The sequence below is a fragment of the Pristiophorus japonicus genome, chromosome 11, assembly GCF_044704955.1.
Source record: "Pristiophorus japonicus isolate sPriJap1 chromosome 11, sPriJap1.hap1, whole genome shotgun sequence".
Lineage (NCBI taxonomy): Eukaryota > Metazoa > Chordata > Chondrichthyes > Pristiophoridae > Pristiophorus > Pristiophorus japonicus.
This window is the reverse complement of record NC_091987.1, coordinates 125,201,692-125,223,505: the sequence shown is the minus strand read 5'-3', so window position 1 is coordinate 125,223,505 and position 21,814 is coordinate 125,201,692. Positions and strand designations below refer to the sequence as shown.

The 21,814-nt window shown below is 42.9% G+C and overlaps 1 protein-coding gene across 2 annotated transcripts in view; it reads left to right on the top strand.

The window, feature by feature from the left end:
- The window catches only part of wwc3 (WWC family member 3), a 252,076-nt gene that overhangs the window by 165,937 nt on the left and 64,325 nt on the right, over nucleotides 1-21,814 (top strand). For both annotated transcript variants that reach the window (XM_070893996.1, XM_070893995.1), the window contains exons 6-8: nucleotides 5,602-5,731; nucleotides 8,746-8,892; nucleotides 13,429-13,502. In XM_070893996.1, coding sequence (XP_070750097.1) covers nucleotides 5,602-5,731; nucleotides 8,746-8,892; nucleotides 13,429-13,502 — 351 coding nt within the window. The remainder of the gene's footprint in view (nucleotides 1-5,601; nucleotides 5,732-8,745; nucleotides 8,893-13,428; nucleotides 13,503-21,814) is intronic.

Genomic DNA, 21,814 nt, shown 5'->3' with positions numbered 1-21,814 from the left:
ACCATTTAGGACTGAGATGAGGAGAAACCTCTTCACTCAGAGAGTTGTTAACCTGTGGAATTCCCTGCCGCAGAGAGTTGTTGATGCCAGTTCATTGGATATATTCAAGAGGGAGTTAGATGTGGCCCTTACGGCTAAAGGGATCAAGGGGTATGGAGAGAAAGCAGAAAAGAGGTACTGAGGGAATGATCAGCCATAATCTTATTGAATGGTGGTGCAGGCTCGAAGGGCCGAATGGCCTTACTCCTACACCTATTTTTTCTATGTTTCTAACAGACAGAAATCTGATAACTTCATGAACCCTGGGATTTCTTCGCTAACTCCTCCATCCCACTTCCCCAACTATGATCTGTCGAGTCTGGTTTGATAATTCACGATTTAAATAACCAGTGTGTATTCTACTCAGCTACATTTTATTATAACAAACCAGAAATATATAATGTGGGTTTGAAGCTTTTTAACTCCGTTTCAATCCATTCTACTGCCCTAAAGATGCTCTCGCACTTTTTAAAGCTGATGTTAATGTCTCCTTCTTTGGCTCAATGTTAAATTTAGTTACGCTCCTGTAAAGTGCTGTGAATATTTTCCTACATCAAAGGCGCTATATAAATGCAAGTTGTTTCTTTTTAAAAGAAAATGTTGCTTTTTGATACACCTTTATTTCTCCCTGCTGTATCCCCTGGAAGGACGGAACATCGCAAAGTAAAATTCCTTCCTTGCGTAACTAACCTCAGCAAAAAACCCAGCACAAGGACAAATGGGATTTCTCATTTTGAACTTGCACCAATTTTCTTTGGCCAAATCATCAGCAAGAGTTCTACCTCATGTTTCTGTCCACATTACAGCTGAAGAATACCTTGTAGTGAAACCTATTCAAGCTGCTGTTCCTTCGTCCCCCAAAAGGCTGTGAATGCTGGGGCTCAGTTGAAACTTTCAAGACTGAGATCGATAGATTTTAGTTGGGTAAAGGTATCAAAAGATATGGATCAAAAGTGGGAAAATGGAGTTGAGATGCAGATCAGCCATGATCTGATCGAATGGCGGAACGGGCTCGAGGGGCTGGAATGGCCTATTCCTGTTCCCATGTTCCCTAGGAGTCTTCTTTGTGTCAAGTTGGCAAATTCATATTGGGCTATACTTAACAAAACTTATTGCACTTAGCTTTTTCGCAAAGGTCTTGGGCGTGGAACAGGAAGATGGTTTGCTCTTTTTTAAATTCTGCAATAGCAAACCAGTGACCACGGGTGAATTTTCTGCCTGCATGTTCTCAACACGGCACTTCACCTGTTGGGCTTCCGTGTCGGGAGGTCATGGATGGCAGCCCCTGATTTTTCCGCCCAGTTGTAATCAGTGGTTAGAAAATCATGGGGTGCGTGCGTGTGATTTCCGATAAAGTTCCACGTGGTAGCCATGCAAGTAGGAAAGTTACCCTGTCTATTAGAACCAATTAATCCAGAACAATTAGGCCTACAGCTCCTATGTTAAATTTAACAGCGTGCCGATGTCCTAATTGACCATGAGCTGAGCTTCTGACCCCATATCCTCTCCACCACCATCACCGTCTTGTTCCACCTCCCTAATATCGCCCGTCTCTGCCCCAACCTCAGCCCATCTCTTGCTGAAACCCTCATCCATGCTGTTTGTTACTTCCAGACCCAACTATTCCAATACACTAATACAAAAGCAAAATACTGCAGATGCTGGATCTACTCAGCAGGTCAGGCAGCATCTGTGGAGACTTAAACAGAGTTATAACAGAAGAATTTTACCTGCACAAAGAGGACGGGTTTGGAGGTGGGTCAGCTGTCAAAATAGACGAGATTGACTAGTGCGTTGGGAGCCCGCTGTCCACCCACCTCCGTGCTGGTCTGTCAGCGCTTTACAGACCCGACACCAAGCGGCAGGGGAGGCAATTGACATCATTAAGAGGTTGTTCAAAGCCACTTAAACGGCATTTTACCCCACACATTTTTCCAGCTTTTTCACGAGGGTCACGGTGCTCGGGGATCACGTCAGGTAAGTAGGTCAGGTTTTCCATGTGTATCCATTCTTCTGAATAGGTGACAGGTGGTATAGAAGTTACCATTTCACAACTGTTCACTTTCCAATCTTAGAAGCTTGAGGATTCAGGATTTGGAAGACACATTTGAGCTTTATGCAGGTTGGAAGTGTTTAGAGTAAACTCTACCCGCTTTTGCCTCATTGGAGCAACCTCTCTTGCCATTGACAGATCGCTTCTGTCATCTCAACCTCACCTGCAATCTATTCCATCAGCATCAGTGCCCTTGAAAAAAATCTCACCTTGGTCCTCAAAATCCGACCACAATCAGCCCCAACAACAGCATCACCGGGCACACCAACAGCACCAATAACAACACCAACCTTCTCTGCAATCACCTGATGCTGCACAGGACAGAGGGCATCAACACATGACCACATTGCTGTCCAGGACACCAGGGATGGCCTCACCATGGCCACATTTACTTCAGTTCACGCTGTATACCCTGGCTGTCACATGATGTGCCAGATTGGCACCACTCCACACCAACATCATAAAGCATCCCTGCAATGCCCAAGCCATTCCTTTCATGCTCATCACCAGGGGGTACCATTATGTCTCACCATTCATTGCAACTCACTAAGCTACTTTCAAAGGTGCACACAAATCTGTCCAAGAAGGCAAAGTGTTAAAAATAATGATTTAAATATTTGACAACACATTAGCAGAAACTTTACATGAACCTAAAGGACCCAAGTGCCTACCCCTGTGTGTTATTAGTTGATATGATTAGACTAGGATAGCTAGTGAGATGGGGAAGTGATAATGTAGATAGAGAGGGATGGTGGAGGTGCAAGGTAAGCTGGTATAAGGATGTGCAGATGCAGAGTGATGGGGATGTGATGAGTGGCACAGCAGGGATGAGGTTGAGTGTGGCTTTGCAGTAACATTTCGTGATCTATTGAGATCATTGAAAGCTTTGTGCCACTGCAGTCAGGTCCCCCTACTTGTGCCCTTCTGTGCAATGTGCAACCAAGCTGCGTTGGTGTCCTGGGAGGTCCCTTCCGCCTTTTGGAAGGGAAGTGAACCTTCCTGCATGCTGTGACTCCCTCCATGAACATCTGGAGGGAGTCATGGGAGAGCCTGGGTGCAGCCACGCACCTTTATACAGAGCTTGTCAGTGTAGAACACTGACAGCACAACTGTCAAAATCAATTTGGCCATGTCCCTTTAAGGAAACCGGCTGATGACGCATCATCTCTTTATTTGGCTCAGTGTCAAAGTTTTTCTGATCGTGCTCCTGTGAAGCACCATGGGACGGTTTACTATGTTAAAGGTGATATATAAAAGCAAGTTGTAGTTTAGTTTAATTACAAAAGTACACTATCCAACAGGACATTGGGATCCAAATATAGCTGATAGGAAAAATTTCAATCATCTGTTTTCAGAAGTATTGTGCTTGCAGGTTTTGAAAGAGTTAAATTAGATTTTTTTTTTAGCTCGCACTTTAGATTCATTTTCCGCCATCTCATTACCAATAGGGCAGGGGTGTGATTTATTCCAAGGCCTCGGCTATGCTACTCTGATGGTGCTAACTAAGAGATGAGCATGTGCAGGCCAGGTTGATTCTACTCCCTGCAAATGAGACAGAGTGCTACAAAAAGCTTGAAAGAGACATTATTCTCTAATGCTAACTGTCTTCTTAAACCCCTCTCCCCTGCCTCCTCCACTCTCACCTTCAACAGCAAGTGTGAGGAGCTCATGGATTCAGCTGAGATCATCCATTCAGCTGCCTCTGCCACTTCCCCTAGCCCTCCGAGCCAAATTCCTCCAAGTTTCTCCCCTGTCCACACCCTGAACTTACAACTTTCTCCAGTTTCTCTCTGACCTCCCTTCATGACCTCTCCCCACACATCCTGTCCATACCCCCACTTCCTGCTCACTCGATCCAAATCCCACCAAACTGCTGACCAACCAACTTCCTTTTCTGGCTCCCATGTTAGCTGACATTGTTAACGGTTCTCCTCAGGTACTGTCCCCCTCTCCCTCACATCTGCCGTCATCACCCTTCCCCTCAACCCATGACCTCTGCGTCCTTGTAAACTACCGCCCCATCTCCAACTTCCCTTTCCTCTCGCCATCTTTGAACGTGTTGTCGCCTGCCAAATCCTTACCCATCTTTCCTGCAACTCCATGTTTGAATCCCTCCAATCAGGTTGCTGCCCCTGCTACAGTGTTGAAATGGATCTCATCAAGGTCACAAATGACGTCCTTTGTTACTGTGACAAAGGCAAACTATTCCTCCTCGTTCTTTTTGACTTGTCTGCAGCCTTTGACATAGTTGACCATTCCATCCTCCACCAACGCCTCGCCATCGCAGTCCAGCTGGGTGGGACTGCACTCGCCTGCTTCCATTTGTATCTACTAATCATAGCCAGAAAATCACCTGCAACGGCTTCTCTTCCCGCTCCTGTACTATTACCTCTGGTGTCCCCTAGGACCTGTCCTTGGCCCCCCACTATTTCTCATCGACATGCTGCCCCTTGGCGATATTATTTGAAAACACAGAGTCGGTTTATATATAAATGCAAGTTTGTTCTTTTACTTTCTTTTAAATAATTTGCAGTAAAAAATGAGGCTTTTCTCTTTCAAACTGTTTGTAGTGTTGTGGTTCATTGGCAAGGCTAATATATCACTTAATACCAATGCCTAACAAAAACCTATCAATCTCAGTTTTGACATTTTCAATTGACTTAGCCTCAACAGCTTTTTTAGGAGAGACTTCGAGTTTTCCACTACCCTTTGATTGAAGACGTACTCCTGACATCACCTCTGAAAGGAGCGCTGATTTTCACCTAAGATTACAAAAGCATGCAATATTTATACACAAAATATATCCCTTTTTGACTTGGTCTTTCTGTTGATTTGCCTCAAGAGATGAGATCTAGATGAGATGAGTACATCAGAACTTTGCATAATGAAACTTGTCTTGATTAATCTTTTAATTTGCACTGTGCTCAAGTGTTATTTATTTCGGTCTTTTCTCCAGACAATGCAGTCTGCCATAACCTCCTCAGCCTTGAGGAGTTAAATCTGCCATTTTCGTGAAATTGCTTTACTTTGAGGAACTGGATTATTTTGGGCCCTCCCAGACCTTGATCAATCCTCGTAAATAAACTTATATTAAACTGTGTCCCTAAATTGAGGCATGTCTACAGATTGCCTCTTTGTCCCTGTGCAAACACTCATATTGTAATCTGTTGTGGTTGAGTTTAACTTGTTGACCCCTAACTCTATATATGCCAAATGCACAGCAGCAGTGCTAGACAACACGAGCTCTTTTGTTCCCAATACCATCAATATCATAAAAGTGCGTAGTACAAAAATAACAGTGCAGCAATACTGTTTAACTCTAATTACTAACTATCGGAAAACCTGCTAATTCAGTGGTTGTAACAGTTTTTCAAAAGTGACTCAAATCTCATTCAGGGATTTTATTACTGTGACCTGCAAATTCTTCCTAACAGCCAAAAAACAGAGCTGACGCCCCAAGGGGAGAAAAATAAAACACATCATTGAAGTATTTCATTCTTTTGCTTCAGGATTGACCGTAAAATGTCCGACAGTCAAACCAACTATAAACTGGATGAAGCACAGGAAATAATGAATGAGCTGAGAACCATCAAGAAGTCAATTACTTTAGGAGAGAAGGAAAGGCAGGACCTTATTCAGGTAAGACATTACTTTTCTCGCTGTGTCACAGCAAAGTTAGTGGACTAGTAATCCAGAGAACGAGTTCAAATCCCACCGTGAGAATTTGAATTCAGTTTTTTAAATTAAATCGGGCAATACAATGCTGGGATCAGTAAAAATGACTGTTAAGCAGTTGGGTTGTCATTAAAAAAAACACACACCTGGTTCACTACTGTCCTTTAAGTAATGTAACTTGAGTCCCACGTCAAAGTAGTTGGCTATTAACTGACCTCCGAAGTGTTTTAGCAAGCCATTCAGTTGTATAACGCCAAGACAACTCAGAATGGGCAATAAATGCCGGCTATGCCAGCGACGTCCCCATCCTGAGAATGAGTATCTCTTTTTAACAGTACCCTTATTCACTCATTCATTGGTTCAATATTTTAAATGAGGACGTTTTTGGGAGTAGCAGAACTTTTGACGGTAATAAGAGACGAGGGGTAAATCCTTGCCACCAATAGGGGCCGGCAATTTTTGGAATATTAGGGCGACAATAATTTCCAATCTGCACTCTCTGCAAGCGTGACTTTCCTTCTGGGAAAGTGGGATTGCGGAACTACCCCTGGGAATTGCTTGGTTAAACACTGCATGCCAATTAAACATAGCAGGAGTCTACCACATCTTAAAAGTACTTTCCTGCAGTAAGTTGGGTTAATTACTTTCCTGCTGATCAAGAGATTTTTAAATCTTACTACACCTATTCCTGTCCCATGTCTTTTGTTGAAAGCTGCGAGCCACCATAATCTGGCCGTCTGGGAGGAAAGGACAGTCTGTGCTGTCCTCTTCCTATGACTGTTATTGGTGCTTAATAATCAACTAGCTGATTGGGTAATGTTGCACTGCAGTTGAAAGATCTGAGAGCAAGCAAAGTAGCTGAGGGTATGACTTGCACCTTGGCTTCTTGCCTATATCAGAAAGCAGGCCGTCACTAATTATTGGCCGAAAACAGTTCTTGGTAAAGTAACACCATCTCTCATTGGTCCTCACCTCCATAATGCTCTAGTTTGATACATTTGCAGTGACAATGTGCTCTGTTTTCCGTTTAAATTTGAAAGGAATAAAACCATGTATTGGTTATTTTTTGGGGAGCGAAGGACTGCAGTCATGGTGATTCTGTCTCTAGGGATTTTTTGGCAGAATGCTCTGAATCTGGCTTGAGATCAACCATTCCATTGGACAGACCACAGCCTCATTTTCCTTTAATCGCACTTGGGATTTTGTGTAAATTTTAACTCCTCCATTGCAAACGCTGCATTTCAGATTATATCTCCCCCATCTTTACCTTCTGGCTACTTTACATTCTCCCCACCCCTTGTGATGTTGGGGTGTGACTAGACTGATGAAGCAAGTGAATTCTCTCATACTAGTATGAACTATTCGTTTAGAAAGGCCACACACATGCACGCACACATTCTGCACACTGTAGCGTGGGAGGATAGATTTGACTTCTGGTAAAATCAGGAGCAGAGGACAAAAGTGATGATTGACGAAAGGAAAATTGCTGAACGAGGAAGATGGATGAAATTATTGGAGTAATTAAGAAGAAAGAGTGTGCCATTTTTAACTACACTCAAAATATTGAGTGAATTTCTAGCAAGTTGCAACTATATGTTGTTGCATTACACAAGTTGGCTTGTATTCCCTTGACTTTAGAAGATTGAGGGGGGAATCTAATCAAGTCTTTGACATGATGAGAGGGTTTGATGGGGTAGACAAATTATTTCCTCTGGAAGGTGAATCCAGGACAAGGGTGCATAATCTCAAAATTAGATCTAGGCCATTTATGAGTGAAATCAGTAAGCAGTTTTTCACACAAAAGGGAGTGGAAATACTGAACTCTCCCCCAAAAGGCAGTGGATGCTGGGGGCTAATTGAAATTTTCAAGACTCAGATCAACAGATTTTATTAGGTAAGGGCATCATGGGTTATGGATCAACGGTGGGTAAATAAATTTGAGGTACAGATCAATCTTGATCTGATTGAATGGTGGAAAAAGCAGGAGGGGCTGAATGGCCTACTCCTGTTCCAATGTTCCTATGTTCCTATAATACACACGGTTTCCACTGGTGGGTGGGTTGGTAACCAGAATATATTGATTTAAGATAATTGGCAAAGGAACCAGAGTGGAGATGAGAAAAAAAAACATTTATTGCACTGAGTTGTTGTGATCTGGAATGTACTGCTTCTTGACCGAGTGATGGAAGCAGATTCAATAGTAATTTTCAAAAGGGAATTGGATATATATTTGAAAAGGAAAAAAATGTCAGGGCTATGGGGAAAGAACAGGAGAGTGGGACTCATTGGATAGTTCTTTCAAGGAGCCGGTACAGGCATGATGGGTGAATGAGCCTCCTTCTGCGTTGTAAGATTCTATGATTCGACGTGAAACTAGACAAAGTGAGCCCTTTGGTTGCATCGGTTAGAGACACTGCGCAGGAATCGTACAACAACTGGGGTAGTGATCGTCGTCCCCTCAATTAATCAAAGGAATAATAATCTATTTATTAGTGGTCATTAGTGAAGGAATCTTCAGCCGTGATTAGAGGGAAATATTCGTAGGTAATCCCTTCATTTATTTAGCTCTGGGAGGTTTTCTTTTTTCAAAACGGTGAACTGCTCCAAATTGTCAGTTTGCCAGAAAATAGCTTGCACTCACTTTCTGCCCACGGTCCTCCATTTTGAGTCCTGGCGCCACACTGGGGGATGTTTGACACAAAATGGCTACTCTGACTGCTAACCACCAGTGCCGATGCATAAAATAAAGCAACAGATCGGCATTAATAAGTGCACAGGTATCTATCCTTCTGACATTTAAGACTGTGCAGGGACTTAGTACACAACACTCTTAAGTAAAATGGTTTAAATTACTCTTTTAAATGCACCAAATTGTAACACATGTGAGACTAGAATGATTCTTCTGTGGCTGTAACTTTGCTACTCAGCATGCCTGAGCTGAATTAGAATCTGAGTGTTTCTTTTGTCCCACTTTTCAGAGCCTTGCTAGGCTAACAGATGAGTTCAGGAATAGCTGTTGCATTGAGAACTCCCTGCAGGACCTCCAAACGAATGCAGGCTTGGCCTCTGAGTGTTTATCGCAGCAGTACTGTGAAGCAGGTTCACAGACTGACATCATCGGAGAGGTATGTTTTGAAAGGCTGAGACCTATTTATAAACCCTTTGGCTAACTTACATTGTGATTTCAGACCACGTCTGCAGAATGCGTGCTGCTTGTGTGCTTGCAGAAAACAAAATTAAGAATCTGTGTTTTTGTTTCACTGACCACAGGCTAAAGTAGACCAATGTTGTTGTTTTCAATTAACTGGCAGTTAACTCATTTAAAAAAAAAGCTTTATCTGACAATAGCAGGGTTCCATGTTAAAATTACTTCACCTTCTCCTTCCTGGGATAATCCACTTTGCAGTAGAATAACTGTTAAAATCGGTAAGCTTGGAACAGTAGTGCTGTTGTTATATTTCTGGCCTTGCAAACCAGGGGCCTGGACTAATAATCCAGAGAACGGGAGTTTAAATCCTGACATGGTTGTTTTGAGAATTTGAATGCAGTTTTTAAAAATGTGAAAATAAAAAGCTGTTATCAGTAAAACTTGTAAAAACCCAACTGGTTCACTAATATCATTTAGGGAAGGAAACCTGCTGTCCTTACCTGGTCTGGCCTATACGTGACTCCAATCTCACACCAACATGGTTGAGTTTACCTGCCCTCTGGAATAACCCAACATTGAACTGCTCAGTGGTTCAATAAGGCAGCCCACCACCACCACAACCACCTTATCCTGGCATCTAGAGATGGGCAATAAATGCTGGCCTTGCCAGTAATGCCCGCATCTCATGGTGAGTTGTAGTGAGGATGTTGCAGTGGGGGAGGAGGTTTGGGATGTGGTAATAGTTAGGTGAGTTGGGATATGGGAGAATTTGAGGGGCTATGGGAGCACCCAAATTTGGAGTTGAAGTGAACTCGGGCTGGAAAGATTTGAGGGAGACTGAGATTGGGAGGATTGGAGAGAATTGTGTATGGGATTATTATTTTTCAACATCCATAAATATACTGTGTGTAATATTCGGTGTATATGAAATGTGAGTGTATGTTATATTTATTTATATAGATATATATATATGTATTGCACAAAAAGTTTGTGGTTCACAGAATTGCCTTATGTCCATGGGATCAGTGAATTTACCCAAGAGTATAGTTTCTTCTAATCTTCTGTATTCTCTCTTACATCTGTTCATGTCCAAGTATGCATATATATTACTATCCCCAATGTGTGTACATATAACTGTAGCCTATACAAATAATATATAACAGCAAAAAAAACTGTCTAAGCAGCTATGCTATTGGAGAATCTGACACATTGGGATCATAAGGCCCCAAACTGCACATGCTCAGTTTGAAGAAGAATACAATTCTGCTCGACAAAAATCAGACAAAGAACTTGGACAAGGCAAACTGACCTTTCAATGAAATGTAAAATGTGACTGCGGAAAGAACACAGAACAGGAACTTGAGCCCCCAAGCTGTACCTGTGTTACAGGATCATTCAAAACTTAAATGAACAATTGAGTCTGCAAGCAAGCAGTGCAACTCTAGTCCCAGGCCCTTGAGACATGGGCAAGCCTATCAAGGGGGAATTACATAGGATTACATATTACATAGGATATGCGACACAGAAACAGGCCATTCGGCCCAACCAGTCCATGCCGGTGTTTATGCTCCACTCTAGCCTCCTCCTGTCTTTTCTCATCTAACTCCATCAGCATAACCCTCTATACCCTTCTCCCTCTTATGCTTGTCTAGCTTCCCCTTAAATGTATCTATACTATTCACTTCAGCCACTCCCTGTGGTAGCGAGTTCCATATTCTTACCACTTTCTGGGTGAAGAAGTTTATTCTGAATTCTCTATTGGATCTCTTGGTGACTATCTTATATTGAGGCCTCTAGTTAGTTATGCCCCTCCCCACAAGTGGAAGCATTCTCTCTGTAACCACTCTATCAAAACCTTTCATAATTTTAAAGACCTCTATTAGGTCACCCTTCTTTTTTCAAGGTAAACGAGACCCAGCCTGTTCATACTTTCCTGATATGTATACCCTCGCATTTCTGGTATCATCCTTGGAAATGAAACACCTTGCAGATAACTTTGTGATTGTTTAATTATGTTGGTGTGAATAATATAATTTTAATGTATATATTTTCTAAAATACCTTTTTACGTATTTACTAAGACAGTACAGCAGAGAGTGAAAAGATATGTAGAAGGGGTACTGCATGAAGAACGAGCTGGTTTTAGACTCTGGCGATGTACGATAAATCAACTGTGTGTGATAAGACAGATTCATTGTTGCAACAACTTCATAGATTTTAAGCAGGCCTTTGCCAGCGTATGGCGAGAGCAGATATTGTATACCTTGAGGATTTATGGTGTTTTTGAGAAACTTGTCAGACTGATGGAAAGCATCTATAACAAGTCCCTAAGCTTTGTTGGAGTGGATCAGAAATGTATGGAATGGTTTAGATCAACAGTTGGGGTGAGATTTCTAATACTAGATTTCTTCAATATATTATAAAAAACAGCAATGAATTTAAAAGATTTTTTAAATCTCAGATTTACTGATTGTATTGACCTGACAGCAATATCCAAAACAGAATAGCAGAGACTAGCTGATGTTAGGTGGAGAGTAGAACATGTGGATTACAGATTGACAAAGAAGACAAAGATCATGTCAGGTAGATGTACACATTACTGTTGGCGTGGATGCAATTGTACAGGTGGGAAAGTTTGCATGCTGTAATGTATGCTCCTGTGAGGATGCTCAAAAAAACGCAAAAAACCCCAAAAAACAAGGGGGCACCTGAAAAGTTTTTGGAGTGTGCCCCCTCCCCCCCCTTTAATCAGGGGGCACTTGTTTATTGTCTTATAACAAAATAGTTGTAGAGCTGTTGAATTGTGAGTGGTTTAGCCAGTCACGTGATGTTCACAAGACTCAATAAAACCCCAGCCAGTTGGGTTCAGGGGATCCAGGATGAGGCATGAGGTTGTGAGCCTGGTGGATGAACTGATAATGTGTAGTGTGATTGTTAAACCTTTGCTAATAAACCAACTAGTTCTTAATAGCAATGTGTTGCTATGAATGCTTAAGCAAAGAACATATGAAGCAAATACATTACATATGCCTTTGTGGGTTACTGTCAGAGACTGGGAGTTGTACAGCAGACATCAGAAGAAGGATTGGACTTGCTTCTGCTCCTTTTGGAAGATTAAGCAGGATATGGAAGGCTAAAGATAATTCGGTAAAAACAAAAGTAAAAGTTTATGAAGTGATTGTTATCCCCATATTGTTACACGGATCTTAGCATTGGAATATGTGAAAAGTTGACAAGTAAAAGATGCTAACAGCGGAGATGAGTTGGTTGAGAGGAATACTGGGAGTATCCAGCATGCAAAGAATCAAGAATGAGATAATAAGAACATGGTTTGGACGAGAAACAACACTGACACAGACGATCCAAGAACGATGACTGCGATGGTTTGGGTACCTTTCAAGAATGGAAACAGCTGGAATTCTTTTCATGGCCCTGTACACAAAGGTACATGGAACAAGAAGCTGAGGAAGACCAAGGAAGCGCTGGATAGACAATGTCACAGAAAGTGATACAGATGACTGAAGAGACCAGGCTAGTCATTCACCCCATCATTACTGCTGAGCGATGGACAGGAATTTAGTAGTCGTAGTACCTGTATATTTGTTCTAAGCTTTATTTCAAGATGTTTGTATTGGGCTGGCTTAGAAACCAACATGACTGCATTTTTTGGAGCAATTCAATTTATTTTGAAAAACCTCATCAGACAAGCATTTGGAAAACAAATATTTTATGCTAGTTGCTGATTGGTTGCCCCCAGAGTGATTTGGTTGGTTGGTTCTGTGCTGTTTGTTGATTTGTAGGTTTTTCCTACCTGTGGAATTTGCATAATTCAATTATCAAACCTTTTTAATCAAAATAATACTTGAGCCAGTGACAATTTTTTTTCCTCCCCTGAAAACATTGTGAGGGAAACTTCAGAATAATGGATGCGTCTTACACGCAAAACGTTAAATTATTTTCGATATAGGTTCATCCTCTGCATCTTTTTAATTTGTCTATTTCAGTTTCCTATCTCCTAGAATCCAAAAGAAAATTGTTTCCCGTCTGGGGCGGGGGGAATGATAGCAATGATGCTCGACTGTATGCAGCCCACCAATAAGCTGCAGATCGATGCTTTCAGGGCAGCTTGTTTGTGGATTTACTCCTTTGTAGGATATGGTTTGGTTTCCTTCGCATCCTGCTGCTGGTGTAGGAAGGGAGAAAACCATTTCAAAAACAGTTCATCTTGCTTATACTGTGTATATATGTATATAAACTGTGCACTCCCCAGTCCAACTGTTGAAGACTGTGGTATTAATGTAAAGAAGGTGCCTTCTTGTGAACTGTTACATTTCAGCTGTCATCTTTTCGCACTGTTGACTTGAACTTTGGTGTGTCTTTAAAAGTAATGCCTTTCAACTAAATCTTCTCAGAAGAGCAAGTCCTCACTTTCAATGCAAACATCTGAGGCACTTCTCAGGGCTTAGATTTACTAACGCTTGTTTTTAATAAATGTAATGCTTTCCATTTTACAGTTTTCATGTGGTGGAAGGTCCAAACTAGCAGACAAAGTTCGACTTAGTTGGCAGTATGAAGAAGCTAAGAAGAGGTAGGAAATATTAATTGTCTTTTGAAGTGACCTTTGTTTATTATCTCTCTCTTTTTATCTTTGCCTTTTTCCCCTCCTTTACTTTTTGTTACTATACAAATCTGTTAAATTGTATTTAAAAAAGGACTAGAAGAATCTGCTGGTTTCAAGTGTTATGCAAAAGATCACGTTGAGGATAGTGGGGCAGTGATGCCAGTTGCACTATGTATTGTAGGCAAACTCTTGACAAAAGAGAGAAATTACATTTTGATCCATGCTCATTTGCACCTGTAACTGGCAAAGTATGCACCCGCCCTGTAAAATATTGGGTTCAAACACTCAACATAGAAAATAGGTGCAGGAGTAGGTCATTTGGCCCTTCGAGCCTGCACCGCCATTCAATATGGTCATGGCTGACCATGCAACTTCAGTACCCTACTCCTGCCTTCTCTCCATACCCCCTGATCCCTTTAGCCGTAAGGGCCACATCTAACACCCTTTTGAATATATCCAACGAACTGGACTCGACAACTTTCTGTGGTAGAGAATTCCATAGGTTCACTATTCTCTGGGTGAAAAAGTTTCTCCTCATCTCGGTCCTAGATGGCCTACCCATTATCCTTAGACTGTGACCCCTGGTTCTGGACTTCCCCAACATCGGGAACATTCTTTTTGCATCTAACCTGTCCAATCCCGTCAGAATTTTATATGCTTCTATGAGATCCCCTCTCATTCTTCTAAATTCCAGTGTATATAAGCCTAGTTGATCCAGTCTTTCTTCATATGTCAGTCTTGCCATCCCGGGAATCAGTCTGGTGAACCTTCGCTGCACTCCCTCAATAGCAAGAATGTCCTTCCTCAGATTGGAGACCAAAACTGCACACAATACTCAAGGTGTGGTCTCAGCAAGGTCCTGTACAACTGCAGTAAGACTTCCCTGCTCCTATACTCAAATCCTCTCGCTATGAAGGCCAACATGCCATCTGCTTTCTTTACTGACTGCTGTACCTGCATGCCTACTTTCAATGACTGATGTACCCAGGTCTCGTTGCAACCCCCTTTTCCTAATCTCTCACCATTCAGATAATAATCTGCCTTCCTGTTTTTGCCACCAAAATGGATAACCTCACATTTATCCACATTATACTGCATCTACCAATCATTTGCCCACTCACCTAACCTGTCCGTCACTCTGCAGCCTCTTAGCATCCTCCTCACAGCTCACATTGCCACCCAGCTTAGTGTCATCTGCAAACTTGGAGATATTACATTCAATTTCTTCGTCTAAATCATTAATATATATTGTAAATAGCTGGGGTCCTAGCACTGAACCTTGCGGTATCCACTAGTCACTGCCTGCCATTCTGAAAAGGACCTGTTTATTCCCACTCTTTGCTTCCTGTCTGCCAACCATTTCTCTATCCACATCAATACATTACCCCCAGTACCATGTGCCTTAATTTTGCACACTAATCTCTTGTGTGGGACCTTGTCAAAAGCCTTTTGAAAGTCCAAATACACCTCATCCACTGGTTCTCCCTTGTCCACTCTACTAGTTACATCCTCAAAAAATTCTAGAAGATTTGTCAAGCATGATTTCCCTTTCATAAATCCATGCTGACTTGAACCGATCCTGTCACTGCTTTCCAAATGTGCTGCTATTACAACTTTAATAAATGATTCCAGCATTTTCCCCACTACCGATATCATGCTAACCGGTCTATAATTCCCTGTTTGCTCTCTCCTTTTTTAAAAAGTGGGGTTACATTAGCTACCCTCCAAACAATAGGAACTGATCCAGAGTCCATGGAATGTTGGAAAATGATCACTAATGTATCTATTATTTCTAGTGCCACTTCCTTAAGTACTCTGAGATGCAGACTATCAGGCCTTGGGAATTTATCGGCCTTCAATCCCATCATTTTCCCTAACATCATTTCCTGACTAATAACGATTTCCCTCAGTTCCCCCTTCTCGCTCGACCCTCAGTCCCCTCGTATTTTTGGGAGGTTATTCGTGTCTTCCTTAGTGAAGACAGAACCAAAGTATTTGTTCAGTTGGTCTGCCATTTCCTTGTTCCCCATTATGGATTCACCAAATTCTGACTGCAAGGGACCTACATTCGTCTTCACTAATCTTTTTCTCTTCACATATCTATAGAAACTATTGCAGAACATGCCTTCTCACAACTGGTGTGACTCTCCTTGCTTTCAAGGCACACACACACAATTATCTCATGAATACAGCTCTAGGACTCTATACTATAATTTATTCCATAGATATGCTGCTGCGTCACGGGTCTGCAATTTTAGATTGTTGCTCCCTTTGCTCACCCTAGCCATGATAGCAGGTGAATGTTAATCTATTCCAAGCCTTCTACTGTTTCTGCTCGAGGCCCGAGCAGAATGGCCTACTGCTGCTCCTAATTCTGATTGTGATGCAGAGTATCTTGCCTTGCTTTTCCTTCCTCAGAGATGGTCAGGGAAGGTGACCTGCTCTCCTTACCCGGTCCGTCATTCCTGTCCCACACCAAGATGGTTGACTCTTAACTGGCCTCTGAAGTGGCCCAGCAAGCCACTCCATTGTATTAAAACCATTAGCAATGGTTCAAGAAGGTGGCCCACCACCATCTTGTCATGGTGACGAGCAATGGGCAATAAATGGCAGCCTTACCAGTGATGCCTGCATCTTGTGAATTAATTGTTTTTAAAGGCTGGCACCAAGAATTTGCTGTATGGAATGGAGTGTACCTGAAGCATACCACGTCGGCCCACCAATGAGCTGCACTATCAAGCCTGTTGAGTTCATCTCTGAAATCCATGATGGGTGTTTTACAGTTAGAATTATATAATAGTGTGTAATTTCCATGCAGAATTTATGGAATATCAGTTAAACAGGATACATGGATCTTCCAGTAAGCAATTTGCAACTTAGTTGAGCACTGAAATGAGTGGCATTTATAGCTCATTCCTGAACTTTTTTGGTGAATTCTGATGTTCAGAATGGATATCCAGTTGTCTCCCCCTCCCCCTCCCCTTGGACTAGAGGAGCATTGTATTCTCCCATAACCACCACCATTACTTCACCTGAGATGGTTGAATTCAGCACAGCTCTTGGTTGGAACCTGAGACCATCTCGGCCAGTGAGACTCAGTACTGTGCTGGTGAGTGCACCTACCCACAGAGCCACTTTTGAGTTAAACTGCACAAAAGTTTTTTTTTAAAAACAGTGGCATGGTTTACATAAGAACATAAGAATTAGGAACAGGAGTAGGCCATCTAACCCCTCGAGTCTGCTCCGCCATTCAACAAGATCATGGCTGATCTGGCCGTGGACTCGGCTCCACTTACCCGCCCGCTCCCCATAACCCTTAATTCCCTTATTGGTTAAAAATCTATCTATCTGTGACTTGAATATATTCAATGAGCTAGCCTCAACTGCTTCCTTGGGTAGAGAATTCCACAGATTCACAACCCTCTGGGAGAAGAAATTCCTTCTCAACTCGGTTTTAAATTGGCTCCTCCGTATTTTGAGGTTGTGCCCCCTAGTTCTAGTCTCCCCGACCAGTGGAAACAACCTTTCTGCCTCTATCTTGTCTATCCCTTTCATTATTTTAAATGCTTCTATAAGATCACCCCTCATCCTTCCGAACTTCAACGAGTAAAGACTCAGTCTACTCAATCTATCATCATAAGGTAACCCCCTCATCTCCGGAATCAGCCTCGTGAATCGTCTCTGTACCCCCTCCAAAGCTAGTATATCCTTCCTTAAGAAAGGTGACCAAAACTGCACGCAGTACTCCAGGTGTGGCCTCACCAATACCCTATACAGTTTCAGCAGGACCTCCCTGCTTTTGTACTCCATCCCTCTCGCAATGAAGGCCAACATTCCATTCGCCTTCCTGATTACCTGCTGCACCTGCAAACTAACTTTTTGGGATTCATGCACAATGATCCCCAGGTCCCTCTGCACCGCAGCATGTTGTAATTTCTCCCCATTCAAATAATATTCTCTTTTACTGTTTTCTTTCTCAAGGTGGATGACCTCACACTTTCCGACATTGTATTCCATCTGCCAAACCTTAGCCCATTCGCTTAACCTATATAAATCTCTTTGCAGCCTTTCTGTGTCCTCCACACAACCCGCTTTCCCACTAATCTTTGTGTCATCTGCAAATTTTGTTACACTACACACTGTCCCCTCTTCCAGGTCATCTATGTATATTGTAAACAGTTGTGGTCCCAGCACCGATCCTTGTGGCACACCACTAACCACCGATTTCCAACCCGAAAAGGACCCATTTATCATGACTCTCTGCTTTCTGTTTGCCAGCCAATTCTCTATCCATGCTAATACATTTCCTCTGACTCCGCGAACCTTTATCTTCTGCAGTAACCTTTTGTGTGGCACCTTATCGAATGCCTTTTGAAAATCTAAATACACCACATCCATCGGTACACCTCTATCCACCATGCTCGTTATATCCTCAAAGAATTCCAGTAAATTAGTTAAACATGATTTCCCTTTCATGAATCCATGCTGCGTCTGCTTGATTGCACTATTCCTATCTAGATGTCCCGCTATTTCTTCCTTAATGACCCTCTCTCGGGTCTCTCTCTCTCTCTCTCTCCCTCTCGAGCCTCCTCTCTCTCTCTCTCTCTCTTGAGCCTCCTCTCTCTCTCTCTCTCTCTCTCTCTCTCTCTCTCTCTCTTGAGCCTCCTCTCTCTCTCTCTCTTGAGCCTCCTCTCTCTCTCTCTCTCTCTCTCTCTCTCTCGCCCCCTCGCTCGCTCGCTCTCTCTCTCTCTCTCTCTCTCTCTTGAGCCCCCTCGCTCGCTCGCCCTCTCTCTCTCTCTCGAGCTCACTCTCTCGAGCTCACTCTCTCTCTCTCTCTCTCTCGAGCCCTCTCTCTCTCGATAGTTTGGATGATTGATTTTGATTTCCATTGGCCATTACTGTACTGAAGTAGCTGATCTCAGGTGGGCTAATGATGGCAGCATAGAAACATAGAAAATAGGTGCAGGAGTAGACCATTCGGCCCTTCGAGCCCGCACCACCATTCAATAAGATCATGGCTGATCATTCCCTCAGTATCCCTTTCCTGCTTTCTCTTTCCCCGCCCCCCCCCCCCCATCCCGGGGCCGGGGCAGTGAGGCCTCTCTCCCTCCCTCCCCCCCGGGGCAGTGAGGCCTGCCTCTCCCTCTCTCTTTCTCCCCCCCCCCCCCCCCAGGGCAGAGAGCCTTCTCTTTCCCCCCCCCCCCCTCTCTCTCTCTCTCTCTCTCTCTCGAGCCCCCCCTCTCGAGCCTCCTCTCTGTCTCTTGAGCCTCCTCTCTTCCTCTCTCTCTCTCTCTCTCTCTCTCTCTCTCTCTCGCCTCCTCTCTCTCTCTCTCTCTCTCTCTCTTTCTCTCTCTCTCTCGCTCTCTCTCTTGAGCTCCCTCTCTCGCCCTCTCTCTCTCTCTCTCTCGCCCTCTCTCTCTCTCTCGCCCTCTCTCCCTCTCTCTTGAGCCCTCTCTCTCGAGCCCTCTCTCTCGAGCCCTCTCTCTCGAGCCCTCTCTCTCGAGCCCTCTCTCTCGAGCCCTCTCTCTCTCGAGCCCTCTCTCTTTCTCTCTCTTTCTCTCTCTCTCTCTCTCTCTCGAGCCCTCTCTCTCCCTACCCCCCAGGACATGGGGGATATAGTATTTTCCTTCATTCCAAAGGGTGGAGGGGAATAGCCTGGGGTTGTCGCAGCACCTCGCTATCTGCTGAACCCTTGCTGGGTGGTGCAGCGGTATGATGTTCGGCGATTCCCAAGTTCAGCTCAGCTGGGATGCACTCTGCAGTTAGATAGTCTGTTGACTCTCACTGGTTCAGTCTTGATGGTTGATCACTTAGTCAAGTACAGAGGGCACTAAGCATTGGTCGGTCCATAACCCAGAAAGAGTCCGTACCCTTGGCACAGGAAGGAACTTGGAAGCAACACATCGTCCCCAAAACGATATTCTACAAAGTGATACAGGTCTTCTCTTTTGAGATTACAGCTAAGGCTGTGCTACATGTGATCTTGTACAATGTGGAAAAGTATTCCATTCTCCAACACTGATACCCATTAATGAGGAACAGAATTCACCAAATAAAGTTAAGGAATGGCATCTTAGTAAATGACCCAGTGGGGTTAAAAGACACACTGTTTTGCAATTTCTCTTGTCTGGATAACTCCTTTTGAAAAGGGGCAGTGTTGTGCCGGAGAAGCGTTGCAATGTTGTGTGAGGGTAAATGCACTGAATACATTGCCGTAGCTATTATCTTTGTGGTCACATTCTTCGTTTATCATGCATTCCTGCCCTCAGCTTGTTGGTATTACTGAAGAGCCTTTGTGTTTACATGCATTAGTGTTTTCAGTCCAGCTCTCTGTGGCTGCCATGAGCACCCAGAGTTAGTTTGAGCACGCTGTGGGCGAGAGAATTTGCTGCGTTGTACTAATTTTTAAGGAAGAAATCGCATTCCTGTAACTCTTTAGTTGACAGAGAAAAGCAATGTGTTGATTTCTGGTAGGCCTGCCATATTAAGTTCTAAAAGTTTAACGATGTGTTTCATATCAAAAAAAACATTGTGCACTGGAATCCATTTGTTGCATATTTAGATTTTTTTTAAAGAGGCATTTTGTTATGAATTCAGGGAGCTGCCAATAATTAATATAAAGGAGATCATTCATACCGAGCAATATAAAAACATCTAGAATGAAACTGAAAACTAGACAACTAGTTGATGTATTTGATTGCTTAGTATAAGAAATATTTAGGAGCGGGCCAGCCTCAAGTTAAAGAAGTCTTGCATTTATACAGCGCCTTTGACAACCTCAGGACTTCCCAAAGCGCTTTACTGTCACTTTTGAAGTGTAATAACGGATTTAATGTAGGAAGTGAATTGCAAAATGAGTAAAGTTTAGCAGAAGAAATGGAATTGATCTGTCAAGTAATCTTAATTCCTGTTGAGGATCTCTCAAAACTGGTAGGTTTGTGTATCTCAACAAAGAGCAACCTTATCAAAGTACCAACTTGTGACTTCACTGAGAGATATTGAGTATCTCACATGTTCAATTTATAAGTCAAGTTGTTTCCCCGTCCTGATTAACTGCCTCGATGCCTAGTACATACTGAGAGACGAAGTATTGTGTGAGTATTCCTACATTACAACAGTGACTGCGCTTCAGAAAAAGTACTCCATTAGCTCTAAAGTGCTTTTGGATATCCTGAGGTTGTGAAAGGTGCTATATCAATGCAAGTTCTTCTTTCTATTCATTATGTAACTGGTGGTACAATAACTGAGACATAACACAGGCAATGAAGGACTGTGGCAATGATATGGTGGGGAAAGGCCCCAGGCATTCTTGATTTAAGTACATTCTGTCCATTACCTATATCTCTCACTTATGGCTGCAATAGCAGAGCCAACATCTGGATTCTCTCATTAGATTTCTGAAATGCAAATATTCCACAAGGTCAGCACTCATAGCAGAGCGGCTGTTCTTTCTTACAACATGTCTTGTGGCCCTGTGCTAATATGCCAACATTTGGCATTAAATGCGAGCGATGCAATCGCGGGGCCAGCTAATTAGACGAAGGTTTGAGGGAGATAAACATACTAAATCTTCTTGATCGTCTTGGAGAAACATAGAAACATAGAAAATAGGTGCAGGAGTAGGCCATTCGGTGAGCATTATTGGCCAGGATCAAAACAAAAACAGGCACCATCTGCTGGCTATATAAAATTACTGCTCCATCAACAGTATCATCTCCGAAGCAACATAGGAAAATACAGAACTGGAAAAAAAACAGTAACCCCAATTGCTCACTCCTTCAAATGGTGATACTATTTTCTATTAATATTTAAATATTGACCACTCTATGAGCTAGATCTTGACTTTGTGCAACAGTGCAAGTCAGCAGCCTGTTTTAGATCTCTCTCTCTCTCTCTCTCTCTCTCTCTCTCTCTCACACGGACCTTCTCTAAACCTTTTCCAAAAACTCTATCATCCACCACGTGAGGAGACCAAAACTGGACACAGTGTTGTAACTCAGGCTGAACTGAGTCTTGTACAAGGGCAATATAATCTGCTTTGCTTTGTAGTTAATTATCCTATGAATTCACCCCAACCCTATTTGCTCTCGCTCCCAGTTTATGCTGCTCCAGGCCTAAAAGGCCAGCAGAATCGCTTAACTATCCTGTGCCGGTAAGGGGTGAATCAGTACCCAAGGTATGGGAGTGTGGTGGTTGTGTTACTCGACTTGTAATCTAGACGCCTAGAATAATCCAGAGTGTGAGCTTAAATGGCAATTTGAGAATTTGAATTCAATTTT